This window comes from Setaria viridis, chromosome 2 (genome assembly GCF_005286985.2).
Source record: "Setaria viridis chromosome 2, Setaria_viridis_v4.0, whole genome shotgun sequence".
In the NCBI taxonomy this organism is placed as follows: domain Eukaryota; kingdom Viridiplantae; phylum Streptophyta; class Magnoliopsida; order Poales; family Poaceae; genus Setaria; species Setaria viridis.
In genome coordinates, this window is record NC_048264.2 from 40,709,533 (window position 1) to 40,730,643 (window position 21,111).

Below are 21,111 nucleotides of genomic sequence, written 5' to 3' on the forward strand. Positions count from 1 at the left end.
AATTCAGTACAGTGGGCCTGTTGGACTGCTTGACCTGACAATGCTGGATTGTGTTCACTGGACAACCTACCAGCAGGTGAGAATTGTGAAATCGTGGTCACATAAAGCAACACATAGTTATGTACTGTTTAGAGCGAACCATGGATGTCGGCTGGACCCATCGCGAAACAAAGGTTGTTTCGACATCTCTGGTGCCTCCTCTCTTTTCAATTTAGCCGCCCACATGGTAGCTTAAAGAAAAATGCTCAAACTAGAATTCACAAGTTCTCATTGAAAGGTAGCACTTCATCTCTGCATCCTTTTCAGCTTCAAATGTTCAGAAATTTTCTTAAGAGTGTATGGTGTGCTACCTTTGATGCTAGGCATGTGAACAGTTGCAAGCTGCGGGCATAATTTAGTCCTGGATTGTAGGGACTTTAGCATGCCAACAAATGTATCAGCTTGTTTATTGTTTTGCTGCCGCTGGTAGGTGCCCGAATGATTGATGGGAAAATGCACCTCATTATCCTATCTGTATTATTACAGAGAAACGATCCTGCAGGATACTGCCACAGAAAGTCTGGTCGCTTGCAATGTAAAGTGCACATCCGACTAGAATAAAATTAAACTTATTACACATAAAAAGAGTGGTGCTATAGAAATATGGGCACCATGTCCTTTTGACATCATGAATATAATATATCAAGGTATGGGAAAAAACATGAAATCTTCTTCGGCTAGTTATAAATTTCTCCCAGTATCTTTGATGAGATTGTTCCAATCTAGTTCCTTGTCATATCTACCATACAATTCAAGAACAATTTTATTAATGCTATGTTCAATGCACTCTGATTGGAATCAGTCAGGATAGGTATAAACACATGACTACTGATTACAATAATAAGACTGCGGTGAGATTTGGATTGAAGAATAAACTCCAAGCAATAGGAGTAGTTGGGCTGAAGAGGAAGAATTAAATCTTCAGATAGGCAGACCATTGACTTTTTCAGAAGCTTTCTCTGATCTTTATGATGGAAACATTTCATCAGCTCCAGGAGGAGCTACCAATTTGGAAAAGCTACCAGATAGTACCCCCTACGATACAAGAGCATGAAAATAGTTTAGGCCATTTTGCCTTGTTGATACTTGGTAGGGATAGGCCGTTTGAACTTTTAAGACCATCACACTGCGACATACATTTAAAATAACACATTTACAATTTTATGAATAGTTTCGTATTTCAGCGTAGTGTTTATACCTGTATCCTTGTCTGTAGAACTTCAACCTGGAAATAAAGTGAGATGAGAAAGAAGAAGGCAAGCACAGAAGACGGAGAAGGCCTAAAATGGAAGAGGCCGCTCAATGCCTGGCCCAAAGAGAAGGAGATGCTACCTTTGGGCCAAAATAACCCGGCCCATCAAGGAAATCCTTCTCTCCTTTTTTTTTCCGGCTAACTCCCGTGAGGGTGGCTTTCAGAGTTGACGCTGTAAGCAGTTAAGCACAATACTCATCGTTTGACAAATACCCACATAGCACAACGTCCGAAACTCTGAAACTCATTTGATATTGTAAAGTTTGTATATGTTCGCATGATTTAATGTCCTCCGAAAACACGTTTATTGTCCTCTGCTAGAAGACAATAAATTCTGTCCTCTAGCAATATACACAACAACTGACAAAATTTGGTAGAAGATACGGAACTAATTAGGCACCTTTTTTTTTTTAAGACGGTCAGGCACGGGAGGCAGGCGCGGGGGAGGCGAGGCAGGACACGAGGTCGGTGCGTTCGTGCGTGCCATACCGCGCGCCGGTGAGATCCCCAAGAAGACGACGGCGACGAACGGAACCCCCACAAAAATCTCACCTTTCTCCTCCTCCTTTCTTCCCAGATCTCTCTTCCCCCACACCCCGGCTGCCGCCGCAGATCTGAGGGTCATTGGCAGCCATGATCTCCAGCAAGCTCAAGTCCGTCGACTTCTACAGGTGTGCGCCCGATCTGCCCTCCCTCGATCTGGAGCACCCATCCGTTCCTCGATTATTTTCCCGGGATAGGCTGGGGTGTGTTTTTCGGGGGGATTAGATGAATACTGAGAGTGGTCTCGTGCGGTTGCGCTGGGCGGATTTCGGTGAATCCTGGTATCCTGGATGACAGCGGTGTGTTCTTTACAGCGAATGCGCTATTGCAGTTTGGCGCGGGAGCTCTGCGTCAGTGATTTCCTTTATCCGGTTGTAGCTCGGTAGAGAAGAGAGACTTACACGACGAATTGGTAGATGCTGTGCTCAGAATCCTGTTCTTTTCTTCTTCTTTTTTTGTGTGGGGGCCTTTCTGTAATTGCACTTTGATTGGTAGTGCACTCAATGCCCATTGTTAGATTTCATTCTGCAGTGGTGCTTCGGTTTGGACATATGCCATTGCCATTCTAAAATAGAAGCTAGTCTGACAGTTTTGGATTACATAGGATAAGCCCCATGTTTCCAGTTTTCTTAAAGCAAAAAAAGGATGTTTTTTGTTCAGATGATATACATCCATGATATGATGAACTAATGTATAAGGGTCTGATACTCTGGTCCATCATGCATGCTTGGATTTGAGAGCTGATTGGTTCTAGTTCCTCGATGTACCAACCATGCTTTTCGGTGAGAAACTTAATGTTGTTCATGTCCATATTGTTGTTTGGATACCCATGGTTGGAGGTAGCCTGAGTGCCTTGGGGCAGTCATAACTTGGTTTGAGCCAACTGTTTGTGCTTCATTTGGAGGCCCCAGGAACAATAATTTGGAGACTAATTTGAGTCAGAAATTCTAAGTATTTTTTATAGTTTCTTTGTATCTAATAAAAATGTATAGACTAAGTTGATTCAGGATGACTAGCTTTTATGTTGTCGTATCCTAAGTTTCATTTTCAAATGACGGGTTTTTATAGTTTCTTTTGTTCTTTATAGTTGTAATAATGCTTGATTATTTTTTCATGTTGCAGGAAAATCCCTAGGGATTTGACCGAGGCATCACTATCTGGCGCTGGATTATCCATTGTAGCAGCACTAGCTATGATGTTTTTGTTTGGAATGGTCTGTTCCCCCCCCCCCCCCCTTTCCCCCTCCCTCTGAGTTTCTTCTGGCTGTATTCAATAGGATTTCCTTCATGTTCCAATTGGAGGTCATAGACTAAGTGTAAGGAAAGGAATTTGAAAAAAAAAATTGACGCTCCTTTTTGTTTGTATAGAATAAAATTCTACCATTTGCTTTTCTGTAGCATAGCTGACTTCAGTTTTCGATCCTCATATTTGTTCCGTTAATTGATTCAATCGAGCTTACCGTTTTGCCATTTTGTCTTCAGTTGACTATTGAGGTTAGAACATCAACAAGATTGGCTAGATTCTGAAGGCAAACTTCAACCTACTGCGCTCGATAGATTTGACTATTGTGATGTACTAAGCATTGAAATTTGAAAGTAGTAGTTTAGTACTTTAGTTACATTATGTGTCCGAAATATTCCAGTTACTATGCTACATTAAACACTGAGAGTAGAAGTTTAGTTACATTCTGTATCCCAAATATTCTAGTTTCTCTGCATCAAACACATTGTGGGCTTCCATTGTTAAAATATTGCAATGCGCTTTACGTGCCTGCAGTTTAAAGTTGACCTGATTTCTCCTTTTTGTGACCTTTATCTTTTGCAAAGGTGAACTTCAAGTTTTCAACTAAGAAGTTGATGATTTGAAATTGCAGGAGTTGAGCAGTTACTTAGCAGTCAATACTACCACATCTGTTATCGTTGATAGGAGTTCAGATGGGGAGTTTTTACGTATAGATTTCAATATAAGGTAAGCCCTATAGCATGTCTCAAGTGTCATTCAGTTTGGTGTTTAGACATATCAATATGAATATGTGCCCATATGGTTGCACATACACACTGCTCTGTTTTTCTCTTTCCATCAGGCTTTACAATTTATAGAATTATTAGTGATATCCTCTCCTATGTCAACTCTGCTGATGGTAATTGTTTAAAATAAGCCAATGCAAATGGCACCATAAAACAGTTCATGATTGAGTAGGAATCCTGTTAAAAAAATTTGATGTTACCCCCCCCCTCTCTGCAACATCATATTTCTTGAGGTAGTGAGATCTATTGGATAAGCTACCATTCAGGGCAACTGCAAATTGTAGGGAGGGCACTTGTTGGTTTGCAGCATTATTTGGTTTCATTAGTCTTGCTGGTCATTTGAGCTCTCGAATGGTTTTGGGGAATCAAGTGCCATTATATTTTTTCCTTGAACACATCGGATCAAGTGTCGTTTATTTCTTCCCTTCCTTGGTTCATGTAGTTCCTGTTGGGTTTCATCTCTAGCATACACCAAATTACTCGTACAAGGCTTTGGTGTTGGTTGGAATTTGGGACAATTTCAGCAATTCTTGACTGTGAAGCTTAATTGTTGTTCCCTCAAATGTTTACTGACTGCCGTTGTCTTTTACAGCTTTCCTGCACTTTCATGTGAATTTGCATCAGTTGATGTCAGTGATGTGCTGGGAACAGTAAGATATATCTTTGCCTCATATGCTTTTTTTTTTGTTCTATCTTTTAGAATATGGCAATATTATTAGTTGCTATCCTTCAACGGTACGAGAAAAAAGGGGAACATAAGAGACATTATATTTTTCAGAAAACAAAGAAACATTGAAGTACTCATGCATACTATCTTGCACGTTAAAATCATTTTTCACTAGCTTTTGTAAGCTATGTATACATCTGCACACCGCATCATCTTTTTTTCTTGGTTAACTTTATTTAGTTATCTGTTAAATCCATATGCAGAACAGATTGAACATAACGAAGACTGTTCGCAAGTTTTCGATTGATCGGAATTTAGTACCAACTGGATCAGAATTCCACCCTGGGCCTATTCCCATTGTCAGTAAGCATGGTGATGATGTTGAAGAAGTTGTTGATGGTTCAGTTCCCTTGTCATCTCGCAATTTTGATAGCTATTCGCACCAGTAAGTATTTAGTTATCTACCAACTTACAGTCCTGGTTGATCAAACATAGAGGTCATTTTTTTATTGTAAGATCGTATCATATCAATAACAAAATAATTGTTCATGTTATTATTTTCATCACCATCTTATGCTCTACATTCATGTCGCAGTTTATATTCAGCGTATCTCAATAGCTCCAATTCTTTTGGCCAGATTCTTTATTTGTCACCTAATGTTTGGTGCAGTATTTCACCCCTACTGTATTTTTTATGGGATCCCTAATATTGCTTAGTTATCCTGCTCTTATTCCTTTTTAGGTATCCTGTTTTGGTTGTCAACTTTTATGCCCCCTGGTGTTACTGGAGCAATCGACTGGTTAGTATTTATTTCCTTTTTGTTCCTTTTCACTCATTTATGTTCATTACTTTGGCTACTATATTTCTGAGGCAACAATTATTGTATGATAACGTGCTAGTCATCTGGACATAATATACAGCACAGAACAATAGTTGCTCCACAATGCAGCAGGAGCCATTGCCATAATTTGGTTAATTTAATTTTAGATGCTTAATTTTTTATGCTTTTTTATTCCAAAATATATTTGTGGTTATCTTCTGGTGAAGTATATGCAATATGTTGAAACTTTGCTTATTACTCCTTTTTTTTTTCAGAAACCTTCGTGGGAGAAGACTGCGACAATAATAAGGGAGAGGTAAATACTATTGTTTTATATGCTCCAAAGAAAGCTTAGTGATCAACGTCTTACACCGCTAATGGATGACATTGTTTTTGATCATGTGCAGATATGACCCTGAAATGGATGGTAGAATCCTTCTTGGCAAGGTTGACTGCACTGAGGAAGCTGACTTGTGTAGGAGGTCTGTAACTATTGAGACTTACATTCAGAACCAACATGATTTGAATGTGTATGATGCCATATGGAATCACAATTCATTGTTGGATATATCATGAGTAATTTTGTCAAGTAGTTACAAAGCCTCTAAATAAGTGGTATTATGATTTGAGTCTAAAAATATAATTATGCCATTGTGTTTCATAAAATGATTGGAATGTGTATGAGATGCAATATGGAATCACAATTCATTGTTGGATATATTATGAGAATTTTTGTCAAGTAGTCACAAAGTCTCTAAAATAAGTGGTATTATGATGCGAGTCTAAAAATATAATGATGCCATCGTGTTTCATAAAATTACAATGTCACTTCCATCTGGTTTCTGTAGTACTTATTTGTTTTTGGAACTATTTGCATTGAGAACTGTTCCTTCTCATACTTCAGTTGAAAAGATCTATTAAGACTGGAATTGCTCAAGGAACGTTTCCGTGGAAAGCTCATGCCTCATTCTTCTATTTATTTGGGACCACATTTGTTTGATGCTTGACTATTTGTTGAGATTTTATTTGGAGGCTGCTCTGGTTTCTGGCCTTGTTGGCCGTTATGGTGTCATCTTTGGAGCTTGTTAGGTCATATAGATCTCCCCATCCCCTCTTCGAGTTTTCCAAAAAAAAGAGGGGATGCCAGAATAGTGAATTGCCATATTCACAGACAGATAAAAATGGTGCCAGAATTATATATATTTACCATCTATAATGAAATGCTCTCTTGTGTATCTGATGATCTGATCATTTCTTTGATGGTGCCACATATGCACATTTCAAGCTACACGTACTGATAACTTAGTATTGACCACAAGAGACATCCTGTGATTGTTTTTGTTCCTTTTCACTCACATCATGAAACCTGTTGTTCTTTTATAACTTTTTTTGGTTGGTGATTTTTCTGATGTTTCTTAATCAATAAAATAGCTAGAATATATTTTTCATCACTTTAATTTATCAAATGCAGGCACCACATACAAGGATACCCATCCATTCGTGTTTTCCGTAAAGGGTCTGATGTCAAGTAAGCACAGTAATCTTACATTCTATTTAGATACCTTCTGGGGTTTGCTTAGCTAGTCTCCAGGGATACACTACTTGGTCTGCAAACATTTGTTTGTTCTATATCTGTTTTTATATTTGCCCTAGTTCAATGAACCCCCCCCCCCCTAATTTTTGTTTACACAGGGAGAATCAGGGTCACCATGATCACGAATCATACTACGGGGAGCGTGATACAGAGAGTTTAGTTGCGGTATGTTATGGATCACCTGGTTTCTATTCTTTTTACTGATTTAACAATGTTTGTATTTACTATGATTCTATATCCCAAACATCAGGCAGGAGGAAATGAAATGACCTCTAAAAGGCCAAATATCCTTTATTTGTTGATCCACATTATCTATTGTTAGCTCTTAACAAATTCCTGATGTTATGTTTTAAACCTCAGGCAATGGAAACGTATGTTGCAAACATTCCGAAAGAAGCTCATGTGCTTGCTTTGGAAGACAAATCCAATAAGACTGTTGATCCTGCCAAGCGCCCTGCTCCCGTGACTGGTGGATGCAGAATTGAAGGTTTTGTGCGGGTCAAAAGGGTAAATGAGCTACACTAAAACTTGCATGGAGATAATTTTGTGCTAACGGTTGATAATGGAGAAGGGTGTTTTGCTGTCTTTAATAATAACATGTCCTGTTTACCAGGTTCCAGGGAGTGTTGTTATATCGGCTCGATCTGGGTCACACTCCTTTGATCCATCCCAGATAAATGTTTCACACTATGTGACACAGTTCTCATTTGGCAAAAAACTTTCGCCAAGGATGTTCTATGAATTCGTAAGACTAACTCCCTATCTTCGAGGATACCACGATAGATTAGCTGGCCAGTCTTACATGGTTAAGCATGGTGAGGTTAACGCCAATGTTACTGTAAGTTTCTAACTTTTCATTATCTTTTCTTATTGTCAGTTATTTTCAGCTCCAATACTTTTTGTTTCTTATGATTTACATAGATTTTGATTCATTCATGTTATTCTTAGATTGAGCATTACCTACAAATTGTGAAGACTGAGCTTGTAACACTGAGGTCCTCAAAGGAACTGAAAGTGCTTGAGGAATACGAATACACAGCACACAGCAGCTTGGTGCACAGCTTCTATGTCCCTGTTGTGAAATTCCATTTTGAGCCTTCTCCCATGCAGGTTGGCACCCTCATTATCATTAATCTTCTCTGTTTTATGAACGCGTGAATGATCCATCTAATACTATTATCATTAACTTCAGGTCTTGGTAACTGAAGTTCCAAGATCCTTCTCTCATTTCATCACAAATGTCTGCGCCATTATTGGTGGAGTCTTCACGGTGCGTACACATCCCTATTTTAATATATATATCTTGGTATCTGAGTCCAGAAAAAAATAATGGCTAATGAAAACTGACATGTAAATTCCAGGTTGCTGGAATACTGGATTCCATCTTCCACAACACGCTAAGGATGGTGAAGAAGGTTGAGCTAGGAAAGAACATCTAAGTTCCGGTGCCGCTACAAGCTTTGGCGGATGCGCTAGGTAGCCATTGTTTTGTTCTACATGGGTAGTGATTCATGCTGATGGATATATTAAAGAGGGAAAACGTGGGGTTGACAGAGTTGGAACTAGGGGTCATGAACTTGATACTAGGGATTTCACTGTTTTGCTACATCACTTACAAATAAGACAGTGGATCCTTGTGAGTGAACCCCGTGCTAATTGAGCAAGGTAACCTGCTGTTCTTGTAGAATGCCCATTCGCAGAATCTGCAGAGAGAAAAAAAGCTTGAACCGTGGACGTGCAGTGGGAGCTGCTCTGCCTCTTGACGACGTTGTCGCACGACACCGGGGCCGCCGCGCGCACCCTGAACGGGGCGAGCACGGCGGCCTCGTCGCCGCCTGGAACGGCAGCACCCCGGTGAGCACGTCCAGCGCGAAGACGCTGTGCAGGGTGATCTTCCTCGCGTCCACGTTTACGCTTTTACATGTTTTGCAATGTCAGAAAGCGCACAAAGACGGGCGTTTCTCAAAGACTGCCATTAGTCGGGTGAAAAGGGTATGATAATATTTATCTCTAAAAATATTACTACAGTATAGTGGTTTTTATTTGAGTCAATAACATAATAGTTTTACATGTTTTTATTAGCATTTCATAGAAAATGTAGTGGCCAAAGCTCTAAATTGGGGATTGTACGTATCGATGTCTAAAACGTTATACTCCCTCCGTCCGGTAAAGGATGTAATTTTAGGAACAGGATCGTGTCCAACAAAGGATGCAATTTTAGACCTGGGTAGGGCTGCAGGCTAGCTGTTGTGCGACCTGCTAGGGTTAAAAAATCTGAACAGAGGCGTGTCAGGGGGCTGCAGCAAGAGCGGTGTGACCTAGGTCTTGTTCAGTTCCCAATTTAGGAGTGGCAAAATTAGCATTTTACCATAAATACGTAACTGTAGCATTTCGTTTGTATTTGTGAATTATTGTCCAAACATTGACTAATTAGGCTCAAAAGATTCGTCTCGCAAGGTACAACAAAACTGTGCAATTAGTTTTTGATTTCATCTACATTTAGTACTTCATGCATGTACCGCAAGTTTGATGTGATGGGAAATCTTCTTTTTGCATAGTGTCAAAGTTGGGATTTTGGAGGGAAGTAAACAAGGGCCTAGGGTGTGAGAGTGAAGGCCTTGATCCACGTGCGTAGTGCGCTTGGGAGATAGTGAGAGACAGAGAAAATAGGGATACATATATAGGCCCCGTTTTCTTCCACTGACTTATTTTTAGCACCCGTCACATCGATGTTTAGATACTAATTAGGAGTATTAAACGTAGACTATTTACAAAACCCATTACATAAGACGAATCTAAACGGCGAGACGAATCTATTAAGCCTAATTAGTCCATGATTTGACAATGTGTTGCTACAGTAAACATTTGCTAATGATGGATTAATTAGGCGTAATTAGGCTTAATAGATTCGTCTCGCCGTTTAGATTCATCTTATGTAATGGGTTTTGTAAATAGTCTACATTTAATACTCCTAATTAGTCTCTAAATATTCGATGTGACACGTGCTAAAAATAAGTCAGTGGAAGAAAATGCCCCCGTAATTTGGTTTGGTTGCTGTCTTCATCTTGGTACTGCAGATTGCATCCTTTCCCGGACGGAGGGAGTACATTTTAAAGGGGATGAAGTATATAATTTTTTTCTTAGGTCAATCTAATAATAACATTATTCCTTGAATTCAATCTGTCAAAGTGAGGCGGAGATTATTATTTATATGACTTATTTTCCAATACATTTCTGAGGAACAACGAAAGGGTATAACCAGACAAATAAATTATCATTTTGTTTTTGTGACGGAGAACAAGATGAAAAAACAAATCTTTTGTATTCAGGAAGATTCCAAAATCACCCAATTTAACTTAGGACTCCCTTGTTGATATCAACGTATATAAATAAAATAATTTGGCATTGCTGCTCGTCGTGTGCGAAGCTAACAAATAGGATCGGACGACAAAGAACTTCTGTTTTGTTCGTCGACCAAGTTTTTGCACAAAGCCACAAACCAAGATACGCATGCTGCTCACTGGCAAGCAAGTAGATTATAATGGACTTGGTCGTTTTCAAACAGCAAGTAGGTTTATGCGGCATCACACATGTCTTCTTGTTTTTTGCGTGACAGTCATCAAACATGCTGCTCACTGGGGTGTTTTTATTCGTGTATTTTGTGTACATTATATTAAAATCAAAGAAATTACAACCTACCAGTCTCTTAGAGCTTCTGGTTGGGTAAATGTGAGTGTATGCATTGGGTTTCGCAAGGAAAAAAATCGTAAATCATCTGATATTTTTGCTGTCCCTAAGAACCCGGCCGTTAACAATTTCAGATCAGAGCACATTTGATGTCCACACAAGCACAATATCTATTCGGACGAGGAGCAGAACCACTGGATAATGCTCGTTACTGCTACCGGCCTATATGGACCGTGGAGGTGCACTCCGACGTGGCGTTGCTCCTGGTCCAGTACACGTGGACCTCGCACGCCACCTCCGAGCTCGCGCTGATCTTGAACCTGCCCATCACCACGGCCTTGCCGGCCACCGCCGTCGCCGTCTCTAACGGCAGCACCCCGAGGGCGGCCTCCGGCAGGAAGTAGGGCGTCGCCGCCATCCTGACGGTGTCCACCGACACCTTGGCGGCGATCGTCTCGGTCGCGCGCGCGCCGATCTCCCCCGCCGGCACCACCGACTCCCCCACGCCGTCGCCGTGGTACCGCACCGCCGTCACCACGTCGCCGTACCGGAACGACGCGTAGTTCGGGTTGCGCACGGTGACGTCCACGTGCACCGTGATGTTGAGGACCGGCGGGAAGACGTTGAGCGCCGAGATCTCCGTCCCCACCACCGTCGCCACCACCCTGGGAGACCGCGGCCGGAACACGGTGAAGTAGAGCGCCACGAAGACGACGGCGAGGACGACGAGCACGGCCACCAGCACGCCGCAGCACAGCAGGGCGCGCTTGTTCCTCGTCATCTCTCGGCCGTGCCGCCGTTGATTGATCGATTTGCCCGCAACCGAAGAGGAGGAGAACGGAGATGATTGATGGGTTCTTGGTTTTGGGGGTCAATGGGGTTAGAGGCGGAGAGAGCGGCCATATGTAAGACGGGAAGTTTCATCGGAATGTCAGTTACTCTTGTTTCTTTAGGGGCCTGGTATGCTATCGCTTTGCTCACTGGTGTTGTTTTGATTATTGTTTGGAGGTGTCAGCCGCCCGGTGATCAAGTCGTCTCTCCCAGCTCAGGGAGATTGGTAAAAGAATGCCACGGAGATTGGATACTAGTGCAAGATATTTTTTTATATGGTTATTACGTACTTATTACATTGACTATTTGAGTGGGGGTTTGGAAAATTTCGCTCTGTTAGCATCCATGCTCATTCTGATGCAAAACTAATGTAAGTCATTTAATTTTGGTCATTGTAGGTTAAATAAACTTCTTTAGTTTTGACTAATCTAGTTCTGATATTGTTCAGTACTCCTTATACAATTTCGCAAGAAAAAAATGTACTCTTTTTACCACATATATTACCCTACATGGCTGAGAAATGAAATGTGAGGACGGCTGATCTTCTAGAGGAACCACTGTATCTATCACAATTCACAGGTACACAAGTACTCTATCCGTTTCAAATTGCAGGTCATTTTAACATTTCTAGATGCATAGTTTTTACTATGCACTTAGATATAGTGTAGTTATAGGTGCGCAATAATATTTATAAATAAAAAAATTAAAACAACCTACAATTTGGAACAGATATATCGCTGTACCTATTGTCACTCTCACCGCTCCATGGCTGGTTATATTTTTCACCCCTCGTTTACCCACTCGCTCTCGTACGTCTCTGCCTCGTCCGGCGAGATGGGAAGGTACTCGAGCGTTTGGACTCGTCCGATTTCGTTACAACATTTGCACTATTTGGACGGTCGACGCCGACGCGCTGTTTTGAGCCACTGGGAAACCAACAAATTCGATCACACGTATACTGTGCTCGTAGCCTTAGCCATTTTCGACGGCAACATTGTCCTAGTCCCGGCACCTTTTATAACGAGGATTCAGGTCCCGTAGCTTTCGATCTAGAAGAATGAGCGCCTTGGTCGCGTGTGTCGTGTGCTCTTGACTGTTGGCAACCCCCCACCCGCACCCTCGACGCCGATTTGCTCTGTTACCCGTTCTCTGACGAAACTGAATCGAAGAAGCCATTCAGGTTCAGCCTGCTGGTGCAGTGTTGCCTGAGAACTCATGCTTGCGCGCATGACCCTCAAACATTCGCAGCGCCCTCTTTAGGATTCTGCAAAGATTTTTCTTTTCAGCTCATGAGCTCTGGATTATAGGGCAGTCAGCCGCTCTTCTTCATCTCCTTCCAGCTTCTCCTGCTCTGAACTTGTGATGGCGCTGCCGCTGCATGTCCCTGCCTGACAGGACTACAGGAGGTGCGCGGCGCCGGCAGCAACCGCGTCTATTGGAAGGTGGTGGACCACGCCGCCGGGATTTCACGCAGGCATTTGGACACGAGGAACGTACGGCCGGAGAGCCGCGCGCGGCGGCGGCGTTTCCTGTCTGTCAGACTCGAACGTCGACCGGCCCTTGGAGCTCGCGAAATCCTTTTGCCCACACAAGCTAGGACTGCCGCCAGACAGGCAGGAGCAAGAGGAAGAAGAGGAGAGGCACACAAGGGAAGGGACGCCGGCGTGAGGCGGCGCTCCGGCGAGCGGAGGACCGGATCGCGATCGAGAATTTTGCAAAAATCGATTACCCCCTGGTATTTTCATTTAACCCCCCATTTTGGATCGCGATTATTAATTGCGATCCGACTATTTTCAAAATAACCCCTTATCATTTTCATAGACCCTCTGATTCAGGTGGGTTCGTCCTCCGCCCGTCCGGCGCCGCCTGCCGCCGCCGCCGCCGTCCTCCGCGCCCACCAGAAGGGCATACCACCACCCATATGACCACCAGCGAGGCTAGCTCCGAGAATCGCGGCGTTCGCCGCCTGCAGAAGAAGTTGCTCTCGGTGATGAAATGCTGCACCATCACCAGGTATGTAAGAAGCAGCAGAGGTTCTTCCTCTTAATGAAAAACGTGCCAAGGCACGGTCGCGAAAAAAAGAAGCAGCAGGGGGAGGATCTGGCATTCCGCCATTCCGGCTCATGTGGAAGAAGGAAGCTAGTGTTTTCAAGAAGGAAGCCCTCGTCGGAGAAGCCGTTGCCACCGTCGTCGTTCCAGATCAGGCGAGGTAGAGATCGCTCCTCTGAACCTTTGCGAGGTTGAGCAGCTGCAGGGGGTCAAAGCAACAACGCACAGTGGTGAGATTAGAGCTGCATAGAGGTGATTTATACTGTCAGTTGAAATTGTCAAGGCAAATTCGTCAGTCAGGTGTTACTGTGCAGCGAAGACTAAAGATCAACGAACTAAGTTACATAGACAGACAGAGACTATCTTCAGAGTTCAGACAAGCATCATGTGTGACTCGTATAGTAGCAGGAAATTAGTGAGTGGGCAGTGGTTAAGCTTTCAGGTTTTGTTCATGTCTCAGCTCTCAAGTGCTGATGACTGAATTCCTCATCAGGACATTAGTGGAGGAGCCCGAAATTTCACTACTTGGCAGAAACAGAAAGCAACAAATTACAGACGACCCCATTGAAGACGGGAGTGAGGAACAACAAGGCCATTTCCGTCCACCTTCTCACTGAGCCGTACGTGGATGTTACGCTCATACAGCTCCCAGCCAGCAGGCAGTTAGTGATAAATTGACATCAAAACTCTAGTCGACAGAATGTTTTTTTTCCGCTCACAGTAGTAGTCCCAATATTCCAATATTACAGCATTAGCAGCGTTTTGTCTCGATGAAAAATATTCTGGTGACCATAATGGATAGATAGGATTTCTTCTCTATCCTTTGGACTTGAACTACCCAATTTCTAATCTTGTTGGAGATTCTTTATCTGGCTTTGACGTACGATGCCTTTTCTCCACTGTTTGAGAAAAGTTTTGCATCTTTCTTTTACATCCGAACAGGACGGGCCACTGGTCCATGCCTCCTACTTGTGGTTGTGGCCTTGTGGGGTTGGCGCCTCCTGAGCTGCTTGAGCAGCACCCTCTTGTAGGGGAAGGAATAAGCATGGATTCAAACCCTCAATAAACAAAAGTTTACATAGCAGTTCCAATACTACGTCTTGAACCATCTCTCCTGCATAATCTTATTATTGATCAGAAACTGAGTGAATAACGAGATTTCGTATCCCTGCAAGTACAGGTACAACCGATCACGGGTTCCATAGGGAGTTTGACTTCCTTTCCAATTTAATATTTCTCAACAACAACTTCTCTCATCCCCACGGATCTATTCAAAATTCTGGGATCATCCGCCCATGTTTCTATTTAGATGTATGGCGTGGTGTATACATGTTCTGCAAATAGAACGTATGGTTAGTTTACTCTATTTTCTCATGGCTTGTTAAACCTTTCCTATTCTCTTTGGATCATAACCAAATCAAAACTTCTCGAGTTATCAAAATCCACATAGTAAAATTCAGTCCTTGGCTATTCAAGTTAGATGAAATAGTAATTGTTTGTCTCATTGGTATACTATGAAATCCAAAATGATTCAAATATTTCATATCTCTCTTTGCTAGGACAATTTGAGCAGAAAGCCCATATCTATTATCTATTTTTTAGAATCGTATTAGTCTGTTTTTTTTGCTATTTCGTACTGTATTCCTTTGTTTATGGGATCATTTTCCCTGAGGATTTCCAATCAATGGGGGCGTAGTATAGGTAGTTAGAGAGTGTTGGCTCCCCTAACTTGATTTTTTTTACCCATTCTTGGAGAGTGATAGGTTTGATTTTTCCGTACCGTAATAGAAGAGCTCAGAAGAAAGATCTAATTATGTAGGAACACGACTTGTATAGGCAAGCAAAGTGGAACGAACAAAGGCTTTCTAGAGAGTCAAAAAAAAAAAGGAGTGAACAAAAGGGCGGCAGATGCACTATCAAGACAGGAAGGAATAACACAAACCATACTGAACTAAACCAGGTGATATGTGCATTAAGTCCCGAAAATAATAAACCTTGCAATTGATTGATTGAAGATTTTGGTCAACTTTGACATATTTACAAATCTAGTGTAGCTGCTTTCTTCTCTAGCTTTCTAAGAGCTTCCACTAATTGCATGATTTTTTGAGGAACTAGAGCACAACAACATTCATTGAAAGTTCTTATAAAACAATATTGATATTTACCGTATCAATTTTTTACTAGAACTTAAGTTTTTTTTTCACTTCGACACGTCTTCCATCAACACCTGATGATGATGATAAGTCAACTCAACATTTTCAGCTTATCTGCCCCTTTTACTTGCGCATATCCACTCCGCTGATGAAAAGTGAGCTATGGAAATCCTTGGATGGATTTTTTAAGCAGATGAAAAGAGGAAAACAGATTGAGTTACAAGAACAATCATATTGATCCTGTGTTGGCAATGTACCCTCCCTTCTTAGTCTTTTATTTTTTATCTTACTTATCGCTCCATTTATGTATTTTTTAGCTATTCTTTTTTATCCAGGTTGAAAGTACGCAAAATGGGGAAATCTATTTACACTGTAGTTCACCTAGTTTTTTTTCGTAGGAAGCTCGAACTATATGCTAAAATATATTTAGGGGATGATATTTTTCTCAAAAAGTGACCGAGCAAGAAAACGGATGCGCATTAGTGCAACGGCTTTCGCGCTAGTTGCTCAATCTGTTGCTTGTTTGGTAAGATTACCATGAGAAATCTCAGGGACTGACTAAACCAAACGTATAGCGTTAAGATAAGAAGCACGCACTCCTACTAGACATGCAAGGAGTAAAACTCAAATATGCTTTCTTCCCTTAGGTATCTTAGGTATGTTTCTAGATTCTAGTCCGAAGTTGGTCGTTGATAGATTTATTTATTTTGCTTGCTCTCCGTTACTTTCTCTTCCTACATTTTGAAATCGATGTAAAGGCAATAAAAAAGTGGTTGAGCCATAAGATTTTTGGTACTTTATTGGCTCTGAGTACAATGGGTACGTAAGTTATGTGTTTTGTTTAATGCTCCTTGGTGATTTTTCATCAATGGGTACCAGTATCTACAATACTTGATGCTAGGATGACTGGAGTCATGGAGCTTGTCAGGTTTTCAGATCTAGGTTCCTATCCTACTTAGATACTTCAGCTTACGCGGCACATCTCTTGCAGCCTATGCCGGCCTAAGGTCTAACTAAATGAGCCAATGTTTCTAAATCAAAATGCAAGGTTGTAGGAAGAGGAAAGTAGAGCATAATATGCAAGCGCCGCTTACGGGAATATCTTAGCCAGTTGAAAGAAGTGACAGAAAGTATCTTCTAGTGACTTAATTTGATCTTCATATAAAAGCAAGCTTCTTAAGTATTTCTTTCAAAGAAGCAAGCAATATGACATTTTTGTCATAAGAAACCTGGAAAATCAGAGTTCTGGCCAAGAGCTTCATGTGGGCCGAGCCGCCAAGCTCCCCCCGCTAAAGTAAAACTGGGCCGGCATGCTTCAAGAAAAAAAGAAGAAGCCCTCTTGCGACGTGGAATCCTAGGCTCAGCCCATTATCAGTGACGTGCGAAATACTCCAAATTTACATCAAAATTAACCACACCGCACAAGCTCCGTAAAAACTAGCAGTACATTCTTCCTTTTTTTTAAAAAAAACTACCAGTACATTGTTGGATTTTTACTGCATAGTACATTCTCGTAAACCATAGCTGCCGCCGCGCCACAAGCAAATCCAACAGCCATCAGGTGTGCACGCGCCTAGCCGCCTACTCATGCTCGTGCGCATGCCCCGCCGGGAACCCCCCGCCGGAGCCGGAGACCGCGGCCCTGGACCCGGTGCGCACGGTGGAGGCGCACCGCGAGCTGCTCTCGCCGTGGAACACGTACATCCGTACGAGGCAGACGACCTCGACGGTGACGGGCACCTCGAACGCGCGCAGCACCAGCGCCTTGCCCACCACCCTCACCACGGCCACGAACGGCAGCACGCCCGCGACGGCGTCGGCGGCGAAGTGCGGGCTCTCGGCCACCCTCACCCCGTCCACGACGGTGACCGGCTCGACCCGCGCCGTGGACTTGCCGCCGATCTCCCCCGCGGGCACCAGCGTCTCCCCGACGGGCGCGCCGTGGTAGGTCACCGCGCTCAGCGCCGCGCCGTACCGGTAGGGGGAGTTGCTCGGGTTGGTGACCACGACGTGGACGCCGACGGAGACCCGGAGGGTCGGGTGCGGGAGGAGGGCGAACTCGTCGATGCTCAAGTCCACGGGCGTCGCCACCACGCGCGGCGGACGCGGGCGGTAGTGGAGGTAGAAGGCCAGCGCCAGCGCGCCCAGGATGGCCAGCACGGCCAGCACCACGCAGCACGCCGTGCAGTGCGCCTTCCTCCTCCTCGACATCACTCCCTTCTTCTTCGTGGCCTCCTCCGTCATCTCCGCTAGTTTTCCTTGATGAGTTCGTGGTGCTGCCGGCCGGGCACCATGTGTGCTCGGTACAATGTGTGATCGAGAGAGTTATATAACAATTTGCTCGATCGGCATGCATGCATGAATCTGTTGGTAAGGCCGTCGTCTCTGGTTAGCGATCGGTTGCTTGCTTGTTCTTCGGTTTTTGGATTGGTGGTTTGGAAATTCGCGCGCATTGTTTGAGAACTGAGTGCTGGTATCCATCTGCTGCGGCTAAACTATGCGCATGGACCGTTATGCACGGCACGTATACAAACCGAGTGGTTTGCCTTAGAATGTGCCTAAAACTGAAGTGAAGTACAGGATTCAGTTTGGTTGCTTCGGTCCCTTTTGATGGTTGATGTAATCTCAGTAGGTAGGTCAATATTTTAGAGTAATCGCTCTAGGTAGGTTTCTCCTCCCACTGGACGGAAAGCATGTAACAATCGGTTAATATTGCTTGCTTCCTCGATCTGGCCTCCGGTGATAGCTCATGCATTTATTCCATCACTATCAGTTGTGTAGTGGGACATCAATTCTAGTTCTAGCTAGCTAAACCAAGTAGAGTTTGCTGTGTGCAAAGTCTTGTTAGCGCATGACCTAAAGACTAGTAATTTTTACTATCAGAGTATCAGGTAAGCATCACACAGGAAAAGACGGTCACTGACGTGACTTGCTCGGCTGCGCTTGGATGATTTTTTCCCCCCTGTTCTATCAGCACGTCCAAATAAAAAGGGACGCCAACAAAAACAAATAGCCGTCGGTTAGCGCTGCCGACTACCACCAGCAGTTCACCATGCGTGCGGGTGCGGCACGACCTGACGTGGGTGTCAGTGTCGATGCGTGATCGGTCCCGAGCACTAACGCCTAGATCACGACTTGGTTGGGCCGAGTTTCTGCTTGACTTCAAATCGATCGGCCCCCTGGACAGCATGTTGGGCTCGGTCATTCCAGCCCACATGTTAGATATTTGGGAACGGTGGTCAAGTTTGTCACGATCACTCGATCAGGATCTTAGTTAGATACTTTTTCACTCCAAAGGAAAGCCTATGTTGTTGATTTTGATATCTTTAATGAAGAATTCGTAGAGTGAACCGAGCACAACTCAACTAAGATTTTTTACGGTGGAACCTATCTCAATCTCAATGGTGATTTCAGATCTACTAGCTCAGTCTCTTGAATGTGCTCGTAGCGGCAGGTATCGGGGATAGATCCCCAGTACCCGCAAGGAAGAAAGAAGACGAATTCCTACTAGAATTCCTCTGTAATCCGGACTCCTACCATTAACCCTATTAGGACTCCTACCTTGTAACCAACTAGTAATCCCACCCTTGGAGTATATAAAGGAGGGTAGGAGTCCCTAGATCGGTAAGCAAACACCTCATAGAACCACCAAGAGGACCAAATCCTCAACACCAAACAACACCCAAGCGCAGGGCGCATAACATCCAAAACAGGACGTAGGGTATTATGCTACTCTGGTGGTCCGAACCTGTATAAATCCGTGTCTTGTGTCCTCATTTTTACCTTCGAGTTCCAGGTCCGACGATCCCCCACCAACCAATCTACTATCTCAGAATACCTCTCGGTAGTTTGCCAGATATAAAACACTGACAGCTGGCGCACCAGGTAGTAGTGATCGTCGAGATTATCGGACGAGCTTGAAGAACCTCATCATCAACATCAGTCTACTCGACAAGAAGCAAGTCGCCAAGTCGAAGTTTCAAGCAGACAAATCTACGCCGAGACAGAATCGATGCGCTCCACGTTCCAGTCGAAGACTTAGTCGGTTTCCGCCGCATGCTGCTATATGCGGCTCATCGATCAAGGCAGAGGCAAATCTGATTCGAGTTGGGAGATCAGGCTGACTGAGGGATTCACACCACAATTCCCAAGATGAAAAAGATTTGTTACAGTCACGCGCGGATTAAGGCAAATAATCAACTCCAACTACTCTCTATGAAAAGCAATTTTGAGGGATTTGTGCTACACGCACATGGAAAGCTACCACAAGACCTCAAAATCATAGCCTAACGTACGTAGAAGATGTACTCGAGCACTTCCACCCCGACGTCCGGCCGCATCAAGTCGCCGACGACTACTTCGACTACTCGTCTCGACTAGAAAACTAGTCAAAGATGGACCTTACATCGTCGACAGCTAGTCAGAATCAACTTCGACTAGCCGACTTCATCAACAACGATCGCAGCTTCATGACAACCGCCACGACTTCGTTAACAATCGTCCACGAATCAAGCTAAGTCACTTTTTTATTATTTTATATAATTTTTCCGGCTTATTTTTCGCATGCAGGGACACGCGTCGAGTAATTTTTTGTGTACGCCTCTCGACGAAAATTACCCTCCAGAGCTATCCTTTGCCAATTATTCCTGGGGCATGTTAACCAATAGCCATGAGCTTGGTACACTGAATTACGAAGGTTATAGCCACAGGTTTTGTGCACTGAGTTCCGGAAGCTCCGTCAACAGGCTTAGTACATCAAATTTCGAAGGCTATGGCCACGGGTTTGGTGCATTGAGTGTTGGAGGCTCGCAGCGGCTACACCCTAAGAAGGCACAAATCCTATGCGTAGCAACACACGCTCTGCTCGCAAATAAGGCATAAAAGTCCCAATGACTTTACGCGCAATCGGGCAGTCTTTTTGTCGCAATGCCGACTACTTATTTTAAATGTCTTCTCTTAGCGGTTGTTAATCTACTCGAGGAGAACATGCCTCAATTCATGAAAGTCTTGAATCTTTTATCATGCCTTAACGCTAGGACGCAAGATAATAATCTCTGTAGTAGCAGTGCTAGTACGCGCATACGAGATAAAGATCTCACACGTAGTGGCAATGGCTAGACATGGACTGGGAGCCTAAATATAACAGGCTAACTATTCAGGAAAAATATGGTCGAAACAAGAGCATAACATACAATATTTACATTACATTCATCACTGATTAAATTTCAGTACTTTCAATATTCCACAATATGCTATATAATGTATGCATCTTTTTTTTCAGGTCAATCTTCGGCAATGACTTTCCATCAGCGTACCTTCAATGGCTCAGCTAGTTCCCAAACTCAGAGGCTAAGTACCAATTACTACTCGGAATACCTCCAGTAGCTCCGCTAGCTCTCAAGTTCGGGGGCTAAGCGCCAAATAACTACTTGACGTAGCTTCTATGGC

At 43.4% G+C, this 21,111-nt stretch overlaps 3 protein-coding genes and 1 long non-coding RNA gene across 5 annotated transcripts; 2 read left to right on the forward strand and 2 right to left on the reverse strand.

The window, feature by feature from the left end:
- Positions 1 to 1,651: 1,651 nt before the first annotated feature.
- Positions 1,652 to 8,588, forward strand: LOC117845019 (protein disulfide isomerase-like 5-4). 2 transcript variants are annotated; one of them, XM_034725889.2, is made up of 16 exons: positions 1,652 to 1,789; positions 1,869 to 1,962; positions 2,957 to 3,047; positions 3,708 to 3,802; positions 4,454 to 4,511; positions 4,792 to 4,973; positions 5,271 to 5,328; positions 5,625 to 5,665; positions 5,757 to 5,831; positions 6,821 to 6,877; positions 7,042 to 7,108; positions 7,304 to 7,450; positions 7,557 to 7,781; positions 7,892 to 8,053; positions 8,136 to 8,213; positions 8,305 to 8,588. In XM_034725889.2, exons 2-16 carry the CDS (start codon positions 1,925 to 1,927, stop codon positions 8,380 to 8,382), a joined length of 1,452 nt encoding a protein of 483 aa, XP_034581780.1. In that variant the 5' UTR covers positions 1,652 to 1,789; positions 1,869 to 1,924; the 3' UTR covers positions 8,383 to 8,588. The 2 variants fall into 2 exon arrangements, with proteins under 2 accessions (XP_034581780.1, XP_034581778.1); XM_034725887.2 differs by having other exon boundaries at positions 1,721 to 1,962.
- Positions 8,589 to 10,569: 1,981 nt separating this feature from the next.
- Positions 10,570 to 11,634, reverse strand: LOC117845020 (uncharacterized). The gene has a single exon (XM_034725890.2). It carries the CDS (start codon positions 11,409 to 11,411, stop codon positions 10,845 to 10,847), a length of 567 nt encoding a protein of 188 aa, XP_034581781.1. The 5' UTR covers positions 11,412 to 11,634; the 3' UTR covers positions 10,570 to 10,844.
- Positions 11,635 to 12,443: 809 nt separating this feature from the next.
- On the forward strand, positions 12,444 to 14,601 carry LOC117843111 (uncharacterized). Its single transcript, XR_004637605.2, has 2 exons — positions 12,444 to 13,196; positions 13,297 to 14,601. It is a non-coding gene; the product is annotated as an uncharacterized lncRNA (long non-coding RNA).
- Positions 14,602 to 16,798: 2,197 nt separating this feature from the next.
- LOC117846024 (uncharacterized) lies at positions 16,799 to 18,264 on the reverse strand. Its single transcript, XM_034727124.2, has one exon. It carries the CDS (start codon positions 17,905 to 17,907, stop codon positions 17,245 to 17,247), a length of 663 nt encoding a protein of 220 aa, XP_034583015.1. The 5' UTR covers positions 17,908 to 18,264; the 3' UTR covers positions 16,799 to 17,244.
- Between the last annotated feature and the right edge of the window lie 2,847 nt (positions 18,265 to 21,111).